Source organism: Xyrauchen texanus, chromosome 29, assembly GCF_025860055.1.
Source record: "Xyrauchen texanus isolate HMW12.3.18 chromosome 29, RBS_HiC_50CHRs, whole genome shotgun sequence".
NCBI lineage: Eukaryota > Metazoa > Chordata > Actinopteri > Cypriniformes > Catostomidae > Xyrauchen > Xyrauchen texanus.
In genome coordinates this window covers 21,344,693-21,369,278 of record NC_068304.1, presented here as the reverse complement: position 1 = coordinate 21,369,278, position 24,586 = coordinate 21,344,693, and the positions used below count along the sequence as shown (strand labels likewise).

At 38.7% G+C, this 24,586-nt stretch overlaps 1 protein-coding gene across 1 annotated transcript in view; it reads right to left on the bottom strand.

Annotated features, from left to right (window-relative positions):
• cftr (CF transmembrane conductance regulator) overlaps positions 1 to 23,383 on the bottom strand; it is a 32,342-nt gene extending 8,959 nt beyond the window's left edge. Inside the window, exons 1-19 of the mRNA XM_052097342.1 lie at positions 23,071 to 23,383; positions 22,520 to 22,630; positions 21,499 to 21,610; positions 20,745 to 20,960; positions 20,514 to 20,603; positions 19,614 to 19,777; positions 18,701 to 18,826; positions 17,202 to 17,448; positions 16,825 to 16,917; positions 15,303 to 15,479; positions 14,705 to 14,896; positions 9,497 to 9,591; positions 8,076 to 8,162; positions 6,694 to 7,405; positions 6,113 to 6,250; positions 5,743 to 5,780; positions 5,286 to 5,566; positions 5,101 to 5,180; positions 4,219 to 4,369 (exon numbers count right to left, since the gene is read on the bottom strand). Coding sequence (XP_051953302.1) covers positions 4,219 to 4,369; positions 5,101 to 5,180; positions 5,286 to 5,566; positions 5,743 to 5,780; positions 6,113 to 6,250; positions 6,694 to 7,405; positions 8,076 to 8,162; positions 9,497 to 9,591; positions 14,705 to 14,896; positions 15,303 to 15,479; positions 16,825 to 16,917; positions 17,202 to 17,448; positions 18,701 to 18,826; positions 19,614 to 19,777; positions 20,514 to 20,603; positions 20,745 to 20,960; positions 21,499 to 21,610; positions 22,520 to 22,630; positions 23,071 to 23,123 — 3,163 coding nt within the window. The 5' untranslated portion in view covers positions 23,124 to 23,383. The remainder of the gene's footprint in view (positions 1 to 4,218; positions 4,370 to 5,100; positions 5,181 to 5,285; positions 5,567 to 5,742; positions 5,781 to 6,112; positions 6,251 to 6,693; positions 7,406 to 8,075; positions 8,163 to 9,496; positions 9,592 to 14,704; positions 14,897 to 15,302; positions 15,480 to 16,824; positions 16,918 to 17,201; positions 17,449 to 18,700; positions 18,827 to 19,613; positions 19,778 to 20,513; positions 20,604 to 20,744; positions 20,961 to 21,498; positions 21,611 to 22,519; positions 22,631 to 23,070) is intronic.
• Between the last annotated feature and the right edge of the window lie 1,203 nt (positions 23,384 to 24,586).

Here is a 24,586-nt window from a genome sequence, read left to right as displayed (position 1 = left end):
AGGTCACCTGAAACACAGCACAGATTTGCTTTTGTGACAGGGCGTTATACAGGGAGAATGGAGACTTCGCCCATTCTGATGATATGTATCAATTTGGGTAAGCCAAAATAGACCTATTTGCCTCCCAGGACAACATATTATTGACTGAGTTACTACATGACTCATGCTCTGCTAGGGGCTGGATGATCTAGCCTACAAATGGCCAGTGGTATGCAAATATACATTCCCTCCCATCCACTTCACCAAGTGTTGTGCAAAATTCATGAGGACAACGAAACGGTGCTGCTAGTTGTGCTGGAATGGCCAAACCGCCCAGCAATTTTTCAAGACCACATGATCTCTCCAATGACATACATGTCACAGCAGTGACCAGGAAGCCCTGCCTTCCTAATGTAAGCCACTGTCACCTGCCTTTACATCATTCTCAGCTTATTTCTTCCCCGCGCTGCTGCACAGGAGTTACATATGTAACCTTACATTCTCATTCAAACATTTGTTCGGTATCTCACTATTGGAAATGGACAACTCCCAGATTGCAGATATGCTGTCCGAAGCTGACTGACTCAAATGTTATATGAAACATTTCCAAACTATATTGCCATAAAGGAATAGTTATTGAATGAGATCATTTAAGCCTATTAAAACTGAGCCTTTATGTGTGCGATTATACATCCGTATCAGACCTATTCTTGCTAAGGACCGTATGAGCCAGTGAAGGCTCTGTAACGTCCAGTCTGTAAAATCTCACATATGTGTGAGGCAACCCCCAGTTCACCACAGCATAAATGTCCTGGACTGAAATACCCTTAAACAGCAGCCATGAGGTGGACATGCCTCTTGTGAAATGAACCTGGAGTCTGCATACCAGTGCTATTATAACTTAATATAATAACCTCCACCACCCAATGAGACAAACGCTGGCGTGATATAGGCTTGTCCTTAGAGTCAGCCCAGGATATAAAGAGCTGATTACTCTTTCTCAGCATCCACGTCCTTTCCACGTACACATGCAGGACACATGCAGGGCACAAACTGGGCACAAACAATAAAACTTTTGAGACCGGAAGTAATCTCCTTGTACCCTTCATAAATTAACACACCAGTGGGTGATGACCCATTGTTCTGGATTCCACTCCAACATGGCATGCCAATATCGCTGCAAGATATACCTTCATAGGAAATGCTATTCCAGACTGCTCATTATAATCCAATGTATGGTCACTTAGGGCAGGAAAAGACACTGAACCAACTAATGGCCTGATTCTATTGGCTGGGCATTCACAGGGATGTTCGCAGGTGGTGTGCAGCATGCCGTGAATGTCAGCTGGTGAATCCACAGGCTACACCAAGAGCACCATTGCGCCCCCTTCTGTTAATCAAGGTCCCCTTCGATAGAATTGCCATGAACCTCATCGGGCCATTTGAGTGGACAGCACACAAACAACACTTTGTATTGGTTCTGGTGGACTATGCAACGTGATATCTAGAAGCAGTACATTTATGTCATGAACACTATGCAAACTGTATGAATTATTGGGTATTAAATCAATTTGCAGCAGTGTTTACCATCCACAAACAGATGGGTTGGTGGGACGATTTAATAAAACCCTGAAAAATAGGATTCGTATTTTATGCACGAGGATGCTAGAAATTGGGATGAATTACTCGAACCCCGTTTTTTTGCAGTGCGAGAGGTCCAGCAAGCCTCCACATAGTTTTTGCCATTTGAGCTGCTGTGTGGGCAGAGGCCGCGCGGCATGCTCAATGGAGGTGAACTTAAATGCCATTCATGTTGTCCCAGTCACTTGTGGAGACTACTTCTCACTGTAACAAGGCTCAGAGGTTGCTAACTTGCAAAAAGAATTTGCAGATGTGTTTTCTCCTATGCCGGGTCGTACAAACCTCATCCAGCACCACATTGAGACGGCACCTGGTGTACCGACTGCTCAAGCACAAAAAGAAAATTGCTTGGGAAGAATTAGATGTAATGATTGAAATGGGAGTAATAGAGGAATCCCACAGTGCCAGGTTGTTCTAGTTCCTTAGAGCGACAGGTCTGTAAGGTTCTATGTGGATTAGAGTGAAGTCAATGCGGTGTCTAAATTTGAAGCATACCCAATGCCTCATATTGATGAGTTGCTCAATCGATGGGGCACAGCTCGCTTTTATACAGCACTAGATTTGACAAAGGGTTATTGGCAGATCCCTTAACACTAATATCCTGTGACACAATACGGCCTTCTCCACACCGTTTATCTTACACTAATTTTTTATGCTTCCACACGGTTTGTTTGGGGCCCCAGGTGCATTTCAGCACCTTATGGACTGAGTCCTCAGACCACACTTTGCTTACGCCGCTGGATATCTGGATGACATCAGTATATACCGTAATGATTGGCAGTGGCACATGCAGCATCTGAGGGTTGTTCTGAGGTCGCTGTGATGGACGGGACTCATGGCAAACCCCAAGAAATGCGCAGTTGGACGGGTGGAGGAACAGTAACTGGGGTTCCACTTGGGCCATGGACAGGTGTGTCCCCAAACTGCGGTGATTGCGACCTGCCCAAGACCCAAGACCAAAAAGGAGATGAGACAGTTCCTGGGGCTGGCTGGCTATTATAGAAGGTTTGTGCCTAATTATTCGGATGTCACCAGCCCGCTGACTGATCTCACTAAAAAGGGAGTTCCAGACCCATTCCAGTGGACGAAGCAGTGTCAATAGGTATTTACACAGGTGAAAAGTGCACTGTGGAGGACCAATTTTACATTCATCCAATTTCTCTCTCCCTTCATTTTACAGATGGATGCATCAGACTGGAGGCAGTGATATCGCAGTTGGTGGAGGGGGGAGGAACGCCAGGTGCTGTAAATTGGTCGCAAGCTCTCACTGAGTAAGACTAAGTACAGCACCATATATTGTTGATTTGATTGAACGGGCTTGCAGTAACCAGACCTGTGTGTGTCTAGTCCAGCTGAATCCCTTTTTTGCTTCAATAAATAACATATATATTTAAAAACTGTATTTTGAGTTTTCACAGAATGCCTTTGTTTTATGTTAGATTTTCTTTGAATTTTTTAGCAATCAAGATGACAAGAACGACACCATCCCTACGTCAAGCATGGAGGTGGGTCAGTCCTGTTATGGGGTGTTTTGCGGCTGCAGGAAATGGCTATCCTGACAATGTGACTAGCGCTATGTATTCTTTCAGATCAGGCCATTTTGGAAAACATTTTATGCCTTCAGTGAGTAAATTGAAACTCGGTGATCACTGGACTTTCCAGCGAGACAATAACACCAAGTATCCAAGTTGTCCAAAATCTGGTTTAGGGATAGGTCGTGGAGTGTCCTTGAATAGCCCTTTCAGTCCATCAATAAAATCCCATTGAAAATCTTTGTTGGGATTTCAAGGAAGCAGTGGCAGCACAGAAGCCAAAGAATGTCAATGATTCCAATAGAGAGGTGTCCGAAGACTGAGAACACTTACCTGAAACATTTATTTGATGTTATTAAGGGTAAAGGATGCTCCGCAAATTACTGACGTAATTTGTGGAGAGAATTAGTCATTTGTGGAGAGAATTAGTCATTTTTGGAGAGAATTAGTCATTTTTTAGTTAAAAATGTGGGTACACTGAACTGTTTGTCCTCAAAATCACTCATATGTGTATTAAAAACTTTTACTATTTACTGAGGTTTTAGTTGATGTGTTTTGATTCACATCACCAGAATGTATTACTGGTCAGGGGGATTACAACATTTTGATTGCAACTGTATATTTATATTTCTTTATCCTAATGCAGCAAGAGAGGCAGTACAAGAGCCAGCACTACCACTGAATACCCTGTATCCCCTCAAAACAGAATAGGTGTATGATGCCTCTGACTACTAGCTGACCATAGTTGATTGATGGAGAGAGACCAAGCTCTGACCCAACGCCCAATGCCACTTCCTCTGAGATATCCTTTCCCTTTCTGGTTGACTCATCCATCCTCTGCTCCTCCCCTGTTTTCGGACCTAGCACTGACCTTCCATCAGTGCCCTGATTAACTGGCCTTCTCGCCCCTGGCAGCAAGCCATACACCAGCACACTCATCATTACATTCAAAGAAATATACCATGCACACAAAAGTGCATCAGAAATCCCTTTGCCAACTGATCATTAGCCTGCATAAACATAAACATAAAACTGCATGCAAAGAACGCTTCCTATCTGGCCTTACCTTCTGTCTCCAGCTGCTTCAGCTGTTGACCCGTACGCAGAAAGTACTTCCTCATCACAATGAAAATGATGGCAAGGGGAGTAGCCGCAAGAAATATGTACGGCCGCACGATGGACACCACGAGAATACATCCTACCACCACCACAGTCAACTGTAGAAAGAACAGTGAAGTCTAAAGTCTAAACCTTTACCAATTCAATTAATTTGGTAATATTACAGTTAATTTGGTCATCAGTTCATCAGTTCAAGTTGTGTGAAGTCAAATTTATTGCTGGAGGTTAAACCCTGGAGATTTACCATCCTGCATAGTTCAGTTCCAAACCAAAGATATGGCTGAATCCCAATTCTTCTTCTACACACTAAAACTACATTCTGAGTAGGTGATGGAGTCTTACATACATCTTTACAAACTATACAAACAGATAAACCCACCTCAAATTTACTTCATTGGATTAGCCAATGTTGATGTGCAGGGCTAGATAGGCTGCTCAAACATAATGAGGAATGGTTTAACAGCGCAACAGAGCCACAATGTTACACAATGTTGATTTTTTTGGTGAAATCAACTTAATGTGTATTACTTATAATTGATTCTGCATATAAAGTTGGGGTACGAGAAAGAATTGTAACATCTAAAAAATGACACACATCAGATTTAATCCTGATGTGGTACGTTACTGTAGTATACATAGTACATGAATTGGGATTCAGCCATGATTAGCTGATTCAGATGTGTTGATAATTAATGCTAGAACTAAACTTTGCAGGGAAAGGTAGATCTGCAAAGGTAGATTTCCAGATGCAAGACTGAGCAAAGCTACACTAAACCTATCTAATAAGTAATGCTTACAACAATAAATGTTTGTCAAATAAGTCACAAACCTGGACAAAGTCAAACATGAGCAGAGGAAGCATGTCGTCAATTGTGGCCATGTCTTTGGTGAACCTATTCATGATTCGACCTGCAAAAATTACAGTAGGATACAAATAATAAAGCAAGACTTAAAAAAATGGAGCTGTGTCAAAAAGGTTTACTTCTGCTTATTCTAGCCCAACAGAACATTGACCTGTCTTCATGGTATTGAGCACAGACATTGGTGCCCCGAGGACAGCACGCAACATCTTCTGGTGCAGTTTCTTGGATATTGTGATCATGGTGTGGACAAGCGGAAGACCCCTGAAAAATCCCATAGCCAGGAGGCTCTCTGAAGTGGCTACATAGATGTAGAGAATGTAATAGTTGCTGGTGGGGGTCACAATGATGGCATAGTTTTTTTCAGGTGATGACAAGTTGGAGTATTTTGTCAAATTTGGCTCAGAGCGGTGATGCTCCTCTTTCCAAAGTTCACTGTAAGAAAATGAAAGAATGATAAAAAATGTAATTAGCACTATTACTGAAGTGTGGTTCACAACTAAAGAGTTTTCTTATGCGTACAAGTCAAACTATCCATAAAAAGCTTCACAAAATTCAAAATAATCTCAAGCCTCTGCTACTAAAATGAGGTAAGGAATAAAAAGGCTTACCCAGTTATCAGAAAAATCCCTGCTACAGAGCCTGCAACCTAAAAACACAAAATATATCAATAGGATTGCTAAACCTAAAATAAAAGGTCTGGGGAGAAAATACATGCTGAAGTCCTTATTGAAGTTAATACACAGAGACTAGAATAAGTAGGCTGATTTCCCTGAAAAGTGTAATTGTGGCTCTGTGGCACCATCAAAACATTGCCAACCAGTGGAAGACAATAGGAGAGTTCAGGGAAAACCTGACTAACAACAATCATTTTTGCAATTCCGTTTAGTTACGCACATCAGTTATGACAATGGTCTTCTGTAATGCAGCACATGACTCAAAATATATTCACAAAACATACACAACAAATATTGCATTTACCTCAATTGCAGCAATAATGAGGATGAAGATCAGAACATAAAGAAGACTTTTGTTATTCGACACATATCTGACATATGTGTTCCATTTTGTCGTTTCAAATGTCTCCTCTATTTCATCTATTTCATCAACTAAGCATGCCTACAAATAAAAGAAAAATAAAGTAGTTAAAGTCTAAGGACACCATCAATATAATGTAATTAATAAACAAAAGTTAGAGAATTTGTCCTTAAAGGTGATGCATGCCATTTTTCTGATGTTAATATACTTGTATGCCAGCTTAAAATGCTGCGAAATCTACATGTAATCCATTTATAGGTAGATTTCCCTGTAATGTGTAAATAATATGGTGCTATCAAAACATTGCTCTGTTTGTTTGAGCACCCTGACTAGCCTGACATAGCAATACTCGTTAAACCAATAGTGTGAGTTTGGTGCAGGTCTGTCTGTTTGTCTGACCAATGGCAGAAGAGGGAGTTTTTTGAAATCTTGAAATCAATATTTTTGTAATTCTATTTGTTGACGCTAGTGGTGCAGAAATTACACACTTTAATGGAAAAGGAACTTGTTAAAAGTAAGGTCACCTCAGTGTTTTCTTCCTCTAGCACCCCAGTTATGTCATAGGCACTGTTTGACAGGCGGCGGGTATAGATGTCCAGCTCAGATGCCAGTTCACTCTGCGGCACAACAGAGAGCCGTCGACGGAAAGACGACTGAAGGTGGTCACGTCGGCCCTGGCTTTGTGTATTGGTCATGAAGGCTAACACTGATTGTCTTCTCTGACCTGCCATGTGCACTCCATGATTATGATATACATCACTCCCTATAAAGGACTCATCTACTAGCTCGTTCTCAGGTACCAAAGAGAACTTTCTGTCAGGTAACGTCCGTCGTACCTCTTCCTCTGGTACCTGAATGAAGGATGCTTTACGAGCTGCTCCAAGAGGGTTCAGGATTACTGAGGATTTTCGTTCATCTATGTACATGGGCTTGGAGGGGGGCACCTGACGATAGGAGGGGCGATCATGTCGTATGCCTGCGCTTTCATCTACTGAGACACGGCGGAGAGTCTCTGTGAGGATGGAGCAACGACGCTCTGCGTTGATATTGTCATAGGCCTCCAAACCCAGAAGCAAAGAGCTGAAATCAGGTCGCTCTGATTGAAGCTCGGAAAAGGTGCCGTAGAAGAAACTTTCACCATTGTGGAGCAGCAGGATCTTATCGGCCCGCTTCAAGTGGTCAATCTTATTGGTTACCAAGATGCGTGTCTTGGAGGCCATCAGCTTACACAGACATCTGAGTAAAGACATGAACAAGACAATGAAGTTATACATCACAGTCAAGCTAAGATCAACTCCAATATAAAATGGGCTGCCAACTTTGGTTGAGTTAGTCTATTCCATTGGTAAGTCATCACCATTCAGGACTGGACTTTGCTTTAGAAAGGTTAAAATTAGCTGGATTCCAATTGGAAGCTTGAATCAAATATTAACCTGTTGGCTGGAAAAATCCAGTGATGCAGACTAAAGGGCTGTTCGTCTGTTCGTCTATGCTGTTTTTCAATTGTTTTACTATTGTGTACTAATTTCATGTGCTAGACGGATGTCTTGGACCATTGCACTGCATCTTGCTGTTTTTTCAGAATCTCATACAGGAGTGCCACTTTTTTAGATGCCATGTCAAGTTAAAAATAACTTTTAAAATCATGTCTTGAGACTGCGTTTTGTACAATTCGTTATTATGCGTCTAGCGTTCTTTAGCACAAGAACGTGTTCAGTCTGAATGGCCCCTTATAACTACCAAGTCAAAAAGTAGGCAAGATCAAAAAGCAAAACCAAGTCACAATGCAAAATATAATATAAATTGTTGCTATATTCATATTTTATTTAGTAAAATCAATCAATCCATTCTGAAAATGAAGCTGATTACTCACTATTTATGCTAAAAAATAATGTGATATACATACTTGTCAAATATCTCTTTTTCTGTTGCAATATCCAGGTGAGTAAAAGGTGCATCAAGCAGGTAAACATCAGCATCTCTATATACAGCCCTGTCCAGATAAAGTAATGTTAATTTAACATTTCCAAAATAATTTTTAAAAATTGTAGGGTACAAAGGGGCTAAAGGCACCCCTTAAGGAAAAGTAGCTTTTATTTCTGGTCACAAAATGTATCAAGGAAAAAACTAAAAATAATTAATTTGTGTGAAAATAAATAATAACGGAAGGTTGTTTAGATTAAAATTCTTTTTTTTTTTTAAATGGTGTGGGAGCTTTTTACCCCTCACTTGGGGTAAAAGCCCCTATGGGGTTTATAGTGATATTGTGTAGATATAGGGGCAATAGTTATACTGCACAATTTGTCAACTATTGCAAATTATTTTGAGACACATAGATGCTTTTTTGAGTAACAAATTAAGCTGATGCTTACTCAAAATAACTGCTTCAGAAAAAGGTTAACCATTTCCTGTCATTTTCAAATACATTTGACATGTTATAACATCTCAAGTATTGTATGAACAACCTAATCTCTATTATGATTGAATGAGTCAATGTGAGCCCACTTCGAACATTTTTCATAACAAATCTATTCACCCAACTTTAAAAAAAACATTGTGTTTTATAGGGCCTTTAACCCCTGCAACAGGGGTTACAAATACTATCCCTACACTTACTGGACAGTTATTGAAAAATGTTTGATTTATTGACCTTCAACAAAACTGAAATGATAATAAAGCATTTTGTCTGAAAAGAAATTTGTTAATTTCAAGGGTTTTCATTAGCTATATAAATATGCATCATTTAAAAAAATATTATAAATTAGATAAAATTGCCTCAAAATCAACCTTAATGTAACTAATCAAATCAATGGAGCCTTTTACCCTGCAGAGCCTTTAGCCCTGTTGTACCCTATCTAGAGTACAACTGAATATGGCTTGCTAACAATACAGCATATATCATGCTAAATAACATTATGTAATGCACATGAGCACTGAGTCAGGGTAGCTCTCACATAAACAATATTGAAGGCAATAAAGAGTTTGTCAAACTCTAATCTTATTTGGTTTATAGTTGCAAGAATTGTATGATTAAATTGTACTGTATTTAATATTCCGTTTATGGCTATTTAAAAAATAAATAAATAAAAAAAAAAAGGTACAGTATAACAATGTTTTGTTTTAGTCATAAATATGTCATATGAAATTTACATTCTTCCCTAAATGTTTTGTGGGAAAGAGCAACCATTGAAAACTGGTGAATGAAGCATGGGACTGTAATGAGTTAAATGTGCCCTAGCATGGCCTACAGGTGCTGGAGTATACCTGAAGAGTTGAGAGATGTTCAGGTCAGGTTAACTTGACAGGTTATCTGTTACATTGACATACCTGGCCAAAGCCACACGTGCCTTCTGACCTCCACTCAGATTTAAACCCCCCTCAGCCATAGGTGTCTTATCCTTCTCAGGCAGAGTAGCCAGATCCTAAACATAAAACAGACAATACCAAGACACAAAGTAGGGGAAATATTGATCAAAAGCACAAACACATTTCAAAAGTAGTCACTTTCATATTCAGTCGCATGTGAGTAGGGAATGTGGACCACCATGACTGATGTTATTCTATTCTGCATTACTCTGAAGTACACAGACACATACATACATACGACACATGCAGAAATACAGTGCATCTGGAAAGTATTCACAGCGCTTCAATTATTCCACACTTTGTTATGTTACAGCCTTATTCCAAAATGGATTAAATTCATTATTTTCCTCAAAATTCTACAAACAATACCCCATAATGACAACGTGAAAGAAGTTTGTTTGAAATCTTTGCAAATTTATTAAAAATAAAAAATGAAAAAACATCACATGTACATAGGTATTCACAGCCTTTGCCATGACACTCAAAATTGAGCTCAGGTGCATCCTGTTTCCACTGATCATCCTTGAGATGTTTCTACAACTTGATTGGAGTCCACCTGTGGTAAATTCAGTTGATTGGACATGATTTGGAAAGGCACACACCTGTCCCACAGTTAACAGTGCATGTCAGAGCACAAACCAAGCCAAGAAGTCCAAGAAATTGTCTGTAGACCTCTGAGACAGCACAGATCTGGGGAAGGGTACAGAACAGTTTCTGCAACATAGAAGGTCCCAATGAGCACAGTGGCCTCCATCATCCATAAATGGAAGAAGTTTGGAACCACCAGGACTCTTCCTAGAGCTGGCCGTCCGGCCAAACTGAGCGATTGGGGGAGAAGGGCCTTAGTCAGGGAGGTGACCAAGTGACCACCTGTATGGTAGAGTGGCCAGACGGAAGCTTCTCCTCAGTAAAAGACAGCCCGCCTGGAGTTTGCAAAAGGCACCTGAAGGACTCACATAGCATGAGAAACAAAATTCTCTGGTCTGATGAAACAAAGATTGACAAGATTGATTGGCAAGCATCATGTCTGGAGGAAACCAGGCACCGTTCATAACCTGGCCAAAACCATCCCTACAGTGAAACAAACTTCTTTCACATTGTCATTATGGGGTATTATTTGTAGAATTTTGTGGAAAATAATGAATTTAATAAATTTTGGAATAAGGCTGTAACATAACAAAATGTGGAAAAAGTGAAGCGCTCTGAATACTTTCTGGATGCACTGTAGATATAGAAAATAGAAATAGACTTCTTGACAACAATGACTGGGAACACCACAAACACTAACATTCAGATGAATGATTCTCTGTTAAGGAATTTCTTACCTTGTCATCAGCTCTCACTATCCATAGAAGCATTAAAAATAAAAGTGATACAATTTGATTGAGACAGACTCCCTAGACAAACACATCAGTGGGGAGTACTAGACTAGAGAACTGCTGTCTCAAAGGTGGAAATGCTGGGGTAGTTTACTGCCCAGATACAATATGAATGGGGACTGAAATGCTAATATATCAGTGTAACAAAGGAAATACATGTATAACACAAGCCCACTAAACTCTGTCAATGGTGCAGCCAGATGGGCTTTTCCGCTTTACATTTAAAAGGCTCCACAAATCCATTTATTAGATCCTGTTAGCTTAGACGTTAGCATTTTAAGCTTTTTTCAAGTTTGTGTGTAAGTATTCTGTGAAACTGTAAACATCTCACACTTGATCTTTCAGCATACATTGAAAAAGACTAATTAAACAGAAAAATAACAATAAAATACAAGCTTCATGCTAGTTAGTACACAAAAACTAGCTACTCACACAACTTTGTAATGGTCTTGCCCACCACAGTAATCACAATAGCCACCTTACTCTGCTCTTTAAGATCTTCTGTTGTCTGGATGTTTTTTAACAAACTCATCAATTTAGCTTGTAATCACTATTTTCTTTGAAAACATGCTTTGTTTGGTGGGGAAATAGGATCACTTCCCCCTCTATGATAAAAATGGGGTCTAGTTCAACATTCAGAAACCACATTGTGTTAATAAGATTGAACATATCTAGGCCAGAGGTTCTCAAATGTTTTCGCTCCTAGACAAAGATTTTAGTGAAGTGGTGACCCAACATCAATATCAACGTCTTAAAGAACGTTAAATCTTGTTTGGGTCTTACTTTCTTTTACCTTGTGTAGTTTTTGTTCACAAAAAATTCCAATGAACTCAGACCTTCCTATGAGTTTTTACAATGGCAGTTTTGGATTTGAGTAAAATAAGGGGTATGGTAATTATTACTTTAAGATATATGGACATTTTGTTCTACAACATAAATAAAACAAATCATGCCCCAATTGTGAATTCTGAAACTGCTTTGAAGCAACGTACTTTTTTTTTAATGGTGCTCCGGTGCACGGAGATGGGGAGGGTGGCAGCTTTCGAGGAATTGTCATCTAGAAGATTGGGGAACTTGAATTCGTTTGTTGGGAAATGGGGCAACTATTTGGCATTCTTGGAGGGCTCTCGGGGAGGAGCAGTGGAGAGAGGTATAGTTATAAATGTGAGTGATTATTATAAAAAAATGTATTGTAATTTTATTGTGCATTTATTATAAAACTTTTAATTGTAATTTTTTTGTGTGTGTATATACTCATGTGTGACCACAGGAATGTTTGTTGAGGGTCAGGGTGGGGTTGGGGATTGGGAGGGGGAGGAGTAATAGTGGGGGTTAAATGTTGATTCAAATGTGTATACACTCACCTAAAGGATTATTAGGAACACCATACTAATACTGTGTTTGACCCCCTTTCGCCTTCAGAACTGCCTTAATTCCACGTGGCATTGATTCAACAAGGTGCTGAAAGCATTCTTTAGAAATGTTGGCCCATATTGATAGGATAGCATCTTGCAGTTGATGGAGATTTGTGGGATGCACATCCAGGGCACGAAGCTCCCGTTCCACCACATCCCAAAGATGCTCTATTGGGTTGAGATCTGGTGACTGTGGGGGCCATTTTAGTACAGTAAAATGTACTAACATTGTCATGTTCAAGAAACCAATTTGAAATGATTCGAGCTTTGTGACATGGTGCATTATCCTGCTGGAAGTAGCCATTAGAGGATGGGTACATGGTGGCCATAAAGGGATGGACATGGTCAGAAACAATGCTCAGGTAGGCCGTGGCATTTAAACGATGCCCAATTGGCACTAAGGGGCCTAAAGTGTGCCAAGAAAACATCCCCCACACCATTACACCACCACCACCAGCCTGCACAGTGGTAACAAGGCATGATGGATCCATGTTCTCATTCCGTTTACGCCAAATTCTGACTCTACCATCTGAATGTCTCAACAGAAATCGAGACTCATCAGACCAGGCAACATTTTTCCAGTCTTCAACTGTCCAATTTTGGTGAGCTCTTGCAAATTGTAGCCTCTTTTTCCTATTTGTAGTGGAGATGAGTGGTACCCGGTTGGGTCTTCTGCTGTTGTAGCCCATCCGCCTCAAGGTTGTGCGTGTTGTGGCTTCACAAATGCTTTGCTGCATACCTCGGTTGTAACGAGTGGTTATTTCAGGCAAAGTTGCTCTTCTATCAGCTTGAATCAGTCGGCCCATTCTCCTCTGACCTCTAGCATCAACAAGGCATTTTCAGCCCACAGGACTGCCGCATACTGGATGTTTTTCCCTTTTCACACCATTCTTTGTAAACCCTAGAAATGGTTGTGTGTGAAAATCCCAGTAACTGAGCAGATTGTGAAATACTCAGACCGGCCCGTCTGGCACCAACAACCATGCCACGCTCAAAATTGCTTAAATCACCTTTCTTTCCCATTCTGACATTCAGTTTGGAGTTCAGGAGATTGTCTTGACCAGGACCACACCCCTAAATGCATTGAAGCAACTGACATGTGATTGGTTGATTAGATAATTGCATTAATGAGAAATTGAACAGGTGTTCCTAATAATCCTTTAGGTGAGTGTATATGTTTTCCTTTTCTTTGTGCACTGTATGAATCAATAAAACATTTTATCACAAAAAACAAAAAATAAAACAGCATTTCAAAATTCGCATTTGGGGTATGACTGTGTGTAATTTATATTATAGAACAAAACGTCCATGTCTCTTAATGTTTAATTACCACAGACATTTTACTCATAAATACAAAACACATAGGAAAATCCATGGAGAATTCTCTTCTGGGTTTTTAGATAACAGCTAGAACAGCTTTATTTGGCAAGCTTTATCTAAGTGAGAGATGAATTTGCACCATAATATCACACACCAACAAAAAAAAGTATGGGAAGATTTTTACAAAGTTGATATGACCATTTATTTTTAGTATGTTATTCTAGCTATGCACAATTATATGTTTTTTTGCATTTTGTTATATGCATTTACTGTAGCAAGGTTTTCACCCAGCTATCCGTGACCCTTTTGGATTATTACCCACCAGGTAAGAACCACTGCTCAAGGCCATCTAATTTTCAAAACATTAGGAATTTTTGTAGTTAAGCTTTTTGTTTTGTTATCCCCAAATCATTCCATGTTTGCTTTTATCATCTTTTGAAAAATAAATAAATAAAAATGTATTGCCTTTAAGCCTTGCGATATTTCCCTGCTGACACAAGACATATCTCAGCCACTGGCACAGATATTACCTCACACGTCAGCCTAGTGCTTGGACATGAATGTGTTCTCAGCAGTTTTCCCCACTGACTGGCCTTTCACATAAGACTCAATTAAACAAGAGGCCTGTCACTCAACACACCAGCTACTGATAGTTGCACTTGATTGGCTGATTTGGTATCAAGAGATTGAGGGGGAGAAAACCACATTGAGCAGTGTAATATGACACAGTTCTACATCTAACAAAGGTTCTCAGTTCACCAGCCAGGTGAACATTCCATCTAGAGATTGAATAAGAAAGATTGAGAGAGAGAAAGAGAGAGAGAGACAGAGACAGAGACAGAGACAGAGAGATAGTATAGAGACAGAAACAGGGACAGAGCAGGACCCAAATAACATGAGAGGGGACAAAACGGATGACTTGTTAGGTTGAGAAAACAGATGAGTGAGGTCTGGCGATATAGATAGAGGGTTTGAAATGTAAATTAGAAAGAGAGAGCGAGAGAAAGAATGAGAAAAAACAATGAGTAAATAGAAGAGCATTTATTTGTCAATACCTCTTCAAGCTGGCATGATTTGACCACACTCTTATATCGATACTCATCATAGGTCAGGCCAAAGAGGATGTTGTCTCGGATGGTGCCGGGCATGATCCAGGCTGTTTGGGAGGAGTAGGAGATTCGACCGCTGTGTCGAATCTTCCCAGCGGAGGGAACCAGCTCCCCAAGGATGGTCATCAACAATGAGCTCTATAAATATAGACGTTATGTCTGAACAATAGTTCAGCTTTCAATTTCCTTTTTGCAAATGTTTGCTCTCTCTTTAACAGCTCACTTCACCCATTCTTTTATATTTCAGATTACATTTGAGCTTATTAAAGTGTTTTCAGGACTCCTCACACTGCGGTGTTTTGCATGGCTGCCTTCATTGCTTCACTTTATTTCCTATGATCTCTTTCTATTGGTTAACCCTTTTCCTACACTAATTTTTGACTTGCCAACAGCTGAAAAACAGTGTGGTTTAAAAAGAAATTATTACATTTCTACAATTAAATTTTCACATCCTTAAAATGTATACATTTAGAAAAATAATAACAAAATTAAAATTTTATTAAATTACAGATTTCGACTGAACAGAAATGGCAACTGTTCATACCTTCCCAGATCCCATTGAACCAGCAACAGCTAACATATCTCCTTTCTTTAGTCTCAAGCTGATATCCTTCAGTACAGGAGCCACATACAGGTTGGTGAAGAAGAGACCAGCATCTCCATTGGGGTGGCCATTAGCTTTGTTCTCCTGTTTGATCCTTTCCAAAAGTTCACCAGTGCCCTGAGAAAACAATGGTAAAACAACTGCATTAACACAAACACATGCCTATGTTTGATTGTTCAAGCAGATTGAATGTGGATGTTGGGAAGACCCAATTAAAGAAACCAATTGCATCATTCAATTCAGACAGGTATCTATTATTTTAGGGTGGTTCTATTGATTATCTTTGAGTGGTAAAAAGACTAATCAAGTTGCTTGAACTTCCATCTTAAACTTGATATAAAAATGCTTTGTAGTGAGTTTTAGGTTTAAAATATCATGTAATTCTAGTAAAACACCAGTGCCTGGTAAGAGCTAGTTTAGAGAAAAAATATATATATACGTCACTCATTGAAACACAAGCAGTTTTTGCTGGTTCTCTATACATGTTCCCACAATGAAGGGATGATGAGATCCTTCCAGAATGATAAAGGGCCTGACTCTGGCTTAATCATTGACCTCAGTTAGGCTTTATACTGTAAGTCACTGGCCTTGTAGCTACTGAATAGAGCATGCAATTCATATTCAAATAAAGTGAAAAACAGTTAACAAAGGGCACAGCAATTAGTTCTCTAAACCTGCTTCTCAATCTGTGAAAAGACCCTCCACATGAAAAGTGAATTGTTGCGTAATAGTGAGGGTGAATGCAATAAGTCATATAGCCCAGATTATTCCTCTCAGTCTTTTTACAGAAGTATAAATATGTTGAGCAAAGAACATTTTGTGTTTTTCTGGTTATTTAGTGGGGAATTTGAGCCAAGGCAATAAGGTTAAGTACAGCGGAGATAATTCAATTTAAAATTATACATAACATAAGGACAATATCATGTCATGGAACATTCAGTGGCTAAAGCTCAAAATGCCCACAGATAAGACCACTTAAACAACAGGAGGAGGAGTGGACAATATAATAACTGAAAGTTCTAGAATATGTACTTTGGATCACAAACAAATTGAAACAAACAAATACAAAAATGTCTGAGCGTCAGTGTATGTGTTGTAGGAACACACAACGTGGGTATAAATTATACATTATGCTCATTATTTAATCTTAAAGGGACAGTTCACCCAAAATGAAAATTCTGTCACCATTTACTCACCCTCATATCATTCCATACCGTGGAACACAAAATTATATGTATGGCAGAATGACAGATTCAGTCACCATTCACTTTCATTGTATGGAAAAAGATACAATGAAAGTGAATAGTGACTGAGACTAACATACTGCCTAACATCTCCTTTCGTGTACCAAGGAAGAAAGTTAGTCATATGCATTTGGAACAACAAGACGGTGAGTGAATGATGACCAAATTTTCATCTTTGGATGAACTATATCTTTAAAGATGTGAATGCATAACTGTACCTCATCCCAAGAAGCAGTCACATTTTTAAGTTCCAGCTCTGTGATGCTGAGATCGTACTCCATTAACTTGTATTCTTCCTTACTGAGAAATTCCTTAAGGAAATAAATAACACAGGGTAATGTTTTGGTTACAGTTTTGTATTCAGGCAAGATTACATTAATGCCCGTATTCTCTCAAAATGCAGTACAGTTTTTACAACATTATACAACAATATAATGATGCCAAGAAAAATACTCTTAAGAATTATAATAGAGCAGTTCAGAATTTAGCATTGTATAGTAGTAATAATATATCCACAATTGCATTACGTAACCTAGGGCAGTGTGAGAATAGGTCTCACATTTTTCAGTCTCACTTGTAGAGTGTGTGCACTCACTTCAATCTTCCAAATTAGCCGCATGGTGTCATACCACATCTGGATGGAGCCGGGCAGTTGTCGAGTGACAGTCATACGCAGCACCATACAGTAGGAGAGAGTGGTGAATATGCGACGTAGGTTGATACCGCGGCTGAGGGCATGAGGTACCACTGCTGCCACAATCACAAAGATGGCTGAGAAAAAGTAGGCTGAGCTGTAGAAGTAGCGCAGGGAGCCAATCTTCCTGGTCAACTTTACCTCATCCCTAAAAAACAGTTTATGGAAAAAAGGAAAGAAAAACTGAAGGGGAATGCCTGATGGGTAGGATAATTGGAGACTGTGTCATAAGATATCAAAAAGCTAAAAAAGAACAACGGCACATTGATTCACCAAGACTGAGCTGATAACAAAAACACAAAGGCACAGCGTGTGCAACCGTAAATGTAATACTACAGAGAAACAGAGAAAGACTGTGGCTACAATTGTCTCTAATACAACCCTACTCTTCAGATCTATAATCTCATATGAACAAGGCTAAATTAATATCAAAGGCATAGTCACCCAAAAATGAAAAATCATTATTTACTTACCCTCGTCTTGTTCCAAACCAGCATGACTTGTTTTTTTTTTGGTATACAAAGGGAGAAATTCTGATTACATTTTCTTCTCAGAGATGTCACAATGGCAGTGGATAGTGACTACCTCTTCAAACTTTAAAAAGATGCAAAAATATAATTCACAGTATAATCCATCTCTTTCAGTTTGATTTCCGAGGACTCCAGTACATACAAATAAAGGTGGGCATAGAAATGGATCTCCTCTTCAACTTCAAACTCTTCAAACATGTTTTGTGAGTTTGATTCTCTGGTTTGTGTGCAACTGTGTTGTGTTTTCTGCTGTTATATATCTGTGTGATTGTCCGATTGTACATAACAAGGAAGTTTTCGCTTGAACACCTCATCTCGCAGCCTAACTGCTGCTCTCGTGAACTTTCATGAACGTGCACAGGAGAGCAATGGTCAGTCAAGATTTTCACTAAATAATAAATTATATTTCAGTTTATTTCTCACCAAACCTTATCATATGCCTTCAGAACAAGGCATGTGTCACATTTAATAATTTATTAGATTTGAATTAAACTTTTGCATCCTTTTGAAATTTGAAGAGGTAGTCACCATCCACTAAACATTTTTTCTAAATTTCTCCCTTTGTGTAGCAAAAAATGAATTTTTTATATAACAAGATCTTGTTTATAACAAGATGAGGGTGAGTAAATAATGAATTAATTTTCATTTTTGGGTGAACTATACCTTTAAATCTCACACAAATCTACCGTATGACTTCAGAAGACTTGAATATTGCACTATATTCCCAGTCCCCCACTCATTATAACTGCATGGTAAAGAGCAACATCATGGTGTGTAAATGGTGACAAGATTTTCATTTTAGGTGAACTATTACGTTAAATGAATTGAGTTACAGCCATTGTGTGAGCTGTGTGTAACATCAGGTCTTACTGTCTTATGTTTTTGATGAGGGTCTCCATTATCTCCTCCCAGCCATAGGCCTTCACCGAATGCAAGTTCTCCATGATCTCTGAGGTCAGAGCCAAGCGCTTATTGGTCAGTATTACTTTTTGTGCTCTGATGAAGAACAAATAAAAGAGGTAGAATATTGAAATGATCTGTCTGTGCTTATAGCACTCCATGTTCTTTACATAATAACCACTACAATGAGCTGTGGGTGTTTAATACATGTGACTAAGTATGGTAGCAGAGCCTAAAAGCCTTATGTCTCATGAGTGAAGGCACTGGACATAGACTGCATACATATTGAATTGAGCTACACTGTGTGATAATCTGTCTCTGTAGCATTTTTGACAGACATTGTTTACATTTCTCAAAAGCACAAGGCTAACCAGCCTCTTGATTACACGATCAGAACTGAACTACCTGTCCAAACTCTTCAAAGAGTGTAACCAGCATTTATCACAACTGGAATGTGTGTTTCTGTGGGAGCAAAAAAAAACAAAAAAACAAAAAACAAAACATGGAGAGACAACTCTCAAACAAATCTGTGCAAGTTTGAGTCTGTCACTCTATAAAAAAATTAAGCCATTTAATGAAGACTTGCTTCAATTGCTGCATACAATTTTAAGTGCAGTTAATGTGGTGGCAAAGTTATGACATGCAGTGACACATTTGTTGCACTTTTTGACCACTTTAAATTTAAATACTAATGAAGAAATTTGAGTTGAAACTCTGAAAACTCCTGGAAAATACAACTTGGTAAAAATGACCGAAATTATGGAAAATTAATGGAAATAAACATGTTGTTATAAAAACAATTGTACAGTGCATTTGAAGCATCTTTGGGAAAGATTCACCTATCAGTGTTTGGAAGTAGGCTGACAGTAAATTTAAAACTTACTTGTAAGGGCCCATTTTATGTGACAGAAAGGCCTGCAAGACACCGAGTAAAGAGATGGCAGCAAGTGCACAGAAGCTATTGACATCAATGAGTTCCCAGATAAGCCCTGTACACAGGATGCATTGCAATGGTGATATCCATACAAAATGGGCCATTCCCAGGCTCTGTACCAAAAAGGAAAACAAAAGAAATCGATTTGCATTATGGTACAACAAATACAAGATTGGGGATTGTATTAAACTTTAGTATCTAATTCACAGTGTTTGGATTGGCCCTAGTTGCTTGCATATTATATGTCCAAAAATGGAAGGATCACAGAGCTGAAACTTAGAAATTTACGTAACTTGTAAAAGAGCATGATATGAAATTCATACTCTTCTTTCATCTGGTATTTATGCACATTCCTTATGTGTCTGCTAGATGCCATAATTCTTTGGATAACTGTGAAAAATATACCAGGTATACAGAGCCACACATATCTAAAAACACCATTAAGAAAAGTTAGAACACAAATATTACATTCTGTTCCTCACATTTGCAAAGGCTACATATTTCAAAGCCAGCTTACACATTCCGAAGGATGGGGACCATTTCAGCCCACATGCAATACAAGTGTTAATTGCTTCAGAGCACTTGCAGGGAGTTTCAATATTCAACACCTGGGCTCTACCTTCCTAAGGGGTTTCAGAATTCAGCCATCCTCCCTTCTGAAGCATCATTTATAATATTCTATCCATGTGTTACAAACATAAAAACATCTTTGGTTTATGATTAAGAAGTTATGCTTGTGTAAAGCAATATATTTTAAAGCAGTCTTGATCAATTTAATAACCTTCCAAATCTCACAGGGCCATGTGACCCATATAGAAATCTGTGGTGATTTGCTCTTCTCACACTTGCCTGATCAAACTTCCCCAGGTTGGCTGACATCAGACTGACCAGTTGACCTGTGCTGATCTTGTCCAGGACTCGGCTGGAAAGTTTCAAAGTCTAAGGATCAAAGTTGGGAGAAATACATACATAAAATGTGTATTTGAATATTTTGTGCTATTGATGGTCCAAATTTTAACCATTCAGTGGGCAAAAACAAAACTGATCAGGGACAGATAACGGTGATAACTGGATACAAACCTTTTTGTAGATTATGCTAAAAAGTGCAATTCTGATCTGCATGCCCAAGCGGTGTAGTCCAAACATGGCTGGTTGGAGCAAGAGAAACCGGGCAGTGAATAGTAAGCCAAGGCCCAATGCAAGAAAGTAGCCCATGGCTCGCTCTGGTTCATGGGCTGGGTCAAATGATGCAATGATCCGCCCTAAAAGCTGTGGCTGCACTGTTTTTGTGGCCTCCTGAAAAACAGTCAGAGAAATGACTGAACAAAGACTACAGTACATATCTTCAGATTTTCATGACGACTGCATAATGCAAAGCCTGAAATCTGGATTTCTGAATATTATATGTATAATTAACAAACTGATAAGTGCTATTTACAGAAAATCTACACTAAAAATGTCAATTTTAAAGCATTTGCACATCTACTAAAAATGTATTAAATAAATAAAAACAAGTGAAAGGAAATCTACTAAGAGATTACATCATAGATGCTGTCAGCATCTTCTCTGAGCTGTGGACACTGAAATAGTCACACTGCACTGTGCAATACACAGCATCACATTTCTTCAAACCAGTGAGCCAGCAATATCCACCCATGTGCAAATAATTAGCATATATACACTTCATGCTTTTGGACTCTGTTGTACATTTCTTCACCAAATCGCCAAGCCATTGTATTTACAGATTAGTATTGAGATTAGCACTCAAATCCAAGAACAAAAAAAAAACAAAAAAAAAGTGGTACACACACATGGAAACTATTTGGAGACTTACACCTATATATAGGAGGACGCCAAATAACAGAAAAGGTTGTATGAAGCATCGTGCAAGTGCTCGCAGGAGACTGGGGTTTTTCCTACCAGAAGCAACTTCTCTGTCCCATTCTCTGTGTAGGGAGAGAGGGAAATTGAATGGAACAGTTAAACAGCCCTTTGCATCCACCTACCCAGCCACAATAAAACTGCTATGGTCCACATTGTTTGGAGCACTCCTGTATATCCTGGGTGATTTAGCTAACTAATTAAACAGAGCAAAGGGACCTTGACAAACATGTTAATGGAATAAAAAGTTCAAATTCCCAGCAGTACAGCACATTAGAGGAATAAAAGAAATGCCCATCATCGATCACTCACCAGGGGCCTGGCACTTTAAAAGGTCATATTTGATGCCATTAGCAGGGCACTGGCATGAATGTATTGTGGTTTATGTGAGACATGGCATGGGGGGAACTTCACAGGAATAGACAGGGTGACATTTAAGGGGGTGTCCTGTTTATTTTATTCTTCTCTTTCCCTTCTTTTGTCAAAAGCATCACACAACCACTGTGTCTGAGAGGTGTGATATTTGGCTCTGTCGAGTAACAGGACCTTTGAGGACACTGAATGTCACAATAGAGACCAAGGCTGTGAGTTCTTTTGGGTAACTTAATTGTGTTAATTTGCTTACTTCAGAAAAGTGTGAGTCACTATTCTTACATGCTAGTTCTGGACGCTATATAGAAGAGACCCTTATAAATAAATTGCAATGATTAAGGCCACAATAAAGGGGGTAAAACAATATATACAGTATTATTTTAAATAGGCAATGTTACCTGTCATTAATTAAAATGGTACTAAAGGGTTTATATATATGTATATATAAAGCTATCCATGTAAATTCAAATTACAAATGAATTGTAATTGGAAATGAAATAGCCAGCAACGCATTTTAATTACTAAGATGGAAATAAAAACGTGTTTAAATGCATTATAAATTGAGTAATGTGTCAAGAGGAGCTGAAAATGCAAATACTAACTTCTCCAAACGTTCTGCAAGGACATCTGCTGTATCTTGACTTGGAGCTTGATAAACATCTGATGGCCTGAGTTTCTCCTTAAAACCCTTTCTCATAATTGGGTTTGTCCACCTGCAAACGGAGAACAGATGTTGGAAAGTTACCTAGAAAAGCATTTTTAATTAATTGGAGTTGATTGTTGGAGTTAGTCAGTGAAGTTGTTTTCTAGTCTATAATTATACACAGTTCTGAAAAACACTCCATGACACAAAAATGTGTGAATAAAAGCCATTATGCAGCCAGTTCAGCATTACATTTTATCATGCATAAGGCTTTACAGTGCTACTGAAATTAGTGCTGAATGAAAAGAATGTTGCCAAAATATTCTGTTCCGTAATTTGGCTTGTTTAGTTTGTTGTTGAAAATCTTATGGAAGTGTTTGAATGGATGTGCAAACTCATCAGGTTTCCAAGTGCTCTTCGCAAAACAAAACAAAAAAACTTCATAGGCAAACATGCTTAGGTTTCTTAGTCAACGCACACAAAACATTACATTTTCCAGTACAGTCTTACCAAAAGAAGTATCTTGAGAGGCAGTTGGCATCCTCCACAGGTGATCTCTGCATCCTAAATGTCCGCCGGGGGTGACACCGCTCACATCGGGTGTCAGTTGAACGCCTCTCCGTTGAATGGAGCTTGCGAGCGCTGTCCTCCACTGCGCGTAAGTGACTGATGATATTGTTGAGATATTTGCTGCCAGTATTAAGATGATGAAGAAAAATCTCTCGAATCTCAAAAAGAACATCAAAGTTCTGTCTAGTCTTGCTTATATTCACAGCAGCGAATGGACAGTCCTCAGCGAGAGAAGTGCGCTCTCCAAACCTCAACCGCCAAAGATCATTTGGGCATGTCATCATGAAACCCTCAGTCTTTTACAGAGATGCTCACGTGTTGTTTTACTCCGGCAACACGATCAAGAGGAGCGAGTGGCGTGTCATCATCAGAGAATTCTTATGAGCAGCACCTTTAACACACGAAAGTGCAGTTTATCATTTTGCACCTCTCCTGGTTTCATAATATTTTACATAAACTATTAAAAGCAATAAAAAGACATAACCAAAAAAAGATTAAGGATTAAATATGAGCCCAGCTGCTCCTGTCATCATTAGGCTTCTGGCTATGGATATGAATTAAAGATTTTGCAAGCTGTAGCCTAATTGAGATAGAGGGGGGTCCAAAAATGTCCACACTAAAATCTGTCATTTAAAATCCCATTAAAAAAGACTCTACACAAAAAAAGGTAAACAACAGGTAAACAAACTTGTGACTTTGGGCATATTAACTCCTTTGTACAAATGGTCAGATTCCCTTGCTTCCATTAAATGCTCTTTGGAATAATTTTCTAAATATGTGTCATTCTGTTGTCACTACTGTGACTTAAAATCATTTATATCATTTAATTAAATGGTCACCATCTTATTAATGGTACATTTCGGGCAACCACAGCTGGCAGTTTTTAACTGTAAATTTAAAAGTTTTCTTTAAGTGTACCATAAACCAATTAACATGTGTACTGTATTTCTTACCGTGCATTTTGGCCAACTCCAGCAGCCAGTTTTTCATCGTAAATTTAACTAGATTTTTTTTTACAGTGTGGATTGTCAGGTTTTGCACAAACTTGTGTAGTCCAGGCTTAAGTTGCTGTCATTAAAGCAGAAGAAAGATGAAGAAAAAATTCTGAAATAAGTTTTAATTCTTGTATTCTATATTTAACTTTTTGCTCAAATTGTTATGCTCATAATGCATGTTGTAACTAAAAAAAAAATATTGGAAAAAAGATATAATCATAATCATAAATCGTCAAGTGTACATCTTTGTCTGAAATTTTCAGAATGATTCATGATGATGTAATATGGCTAAATGAATCTCAGCAGCACGACATCTTGATGTTATATTGTTAATATACTGTACTCCCAGGGCTACTTAATGGTTTTATTGGTGTACAGAAGATCCATAATGTAATTTAACATTTTGCAATGAGAAAGATAATCGCATGAAGTCTAATCAGATAGATAGATAGATAGATAGA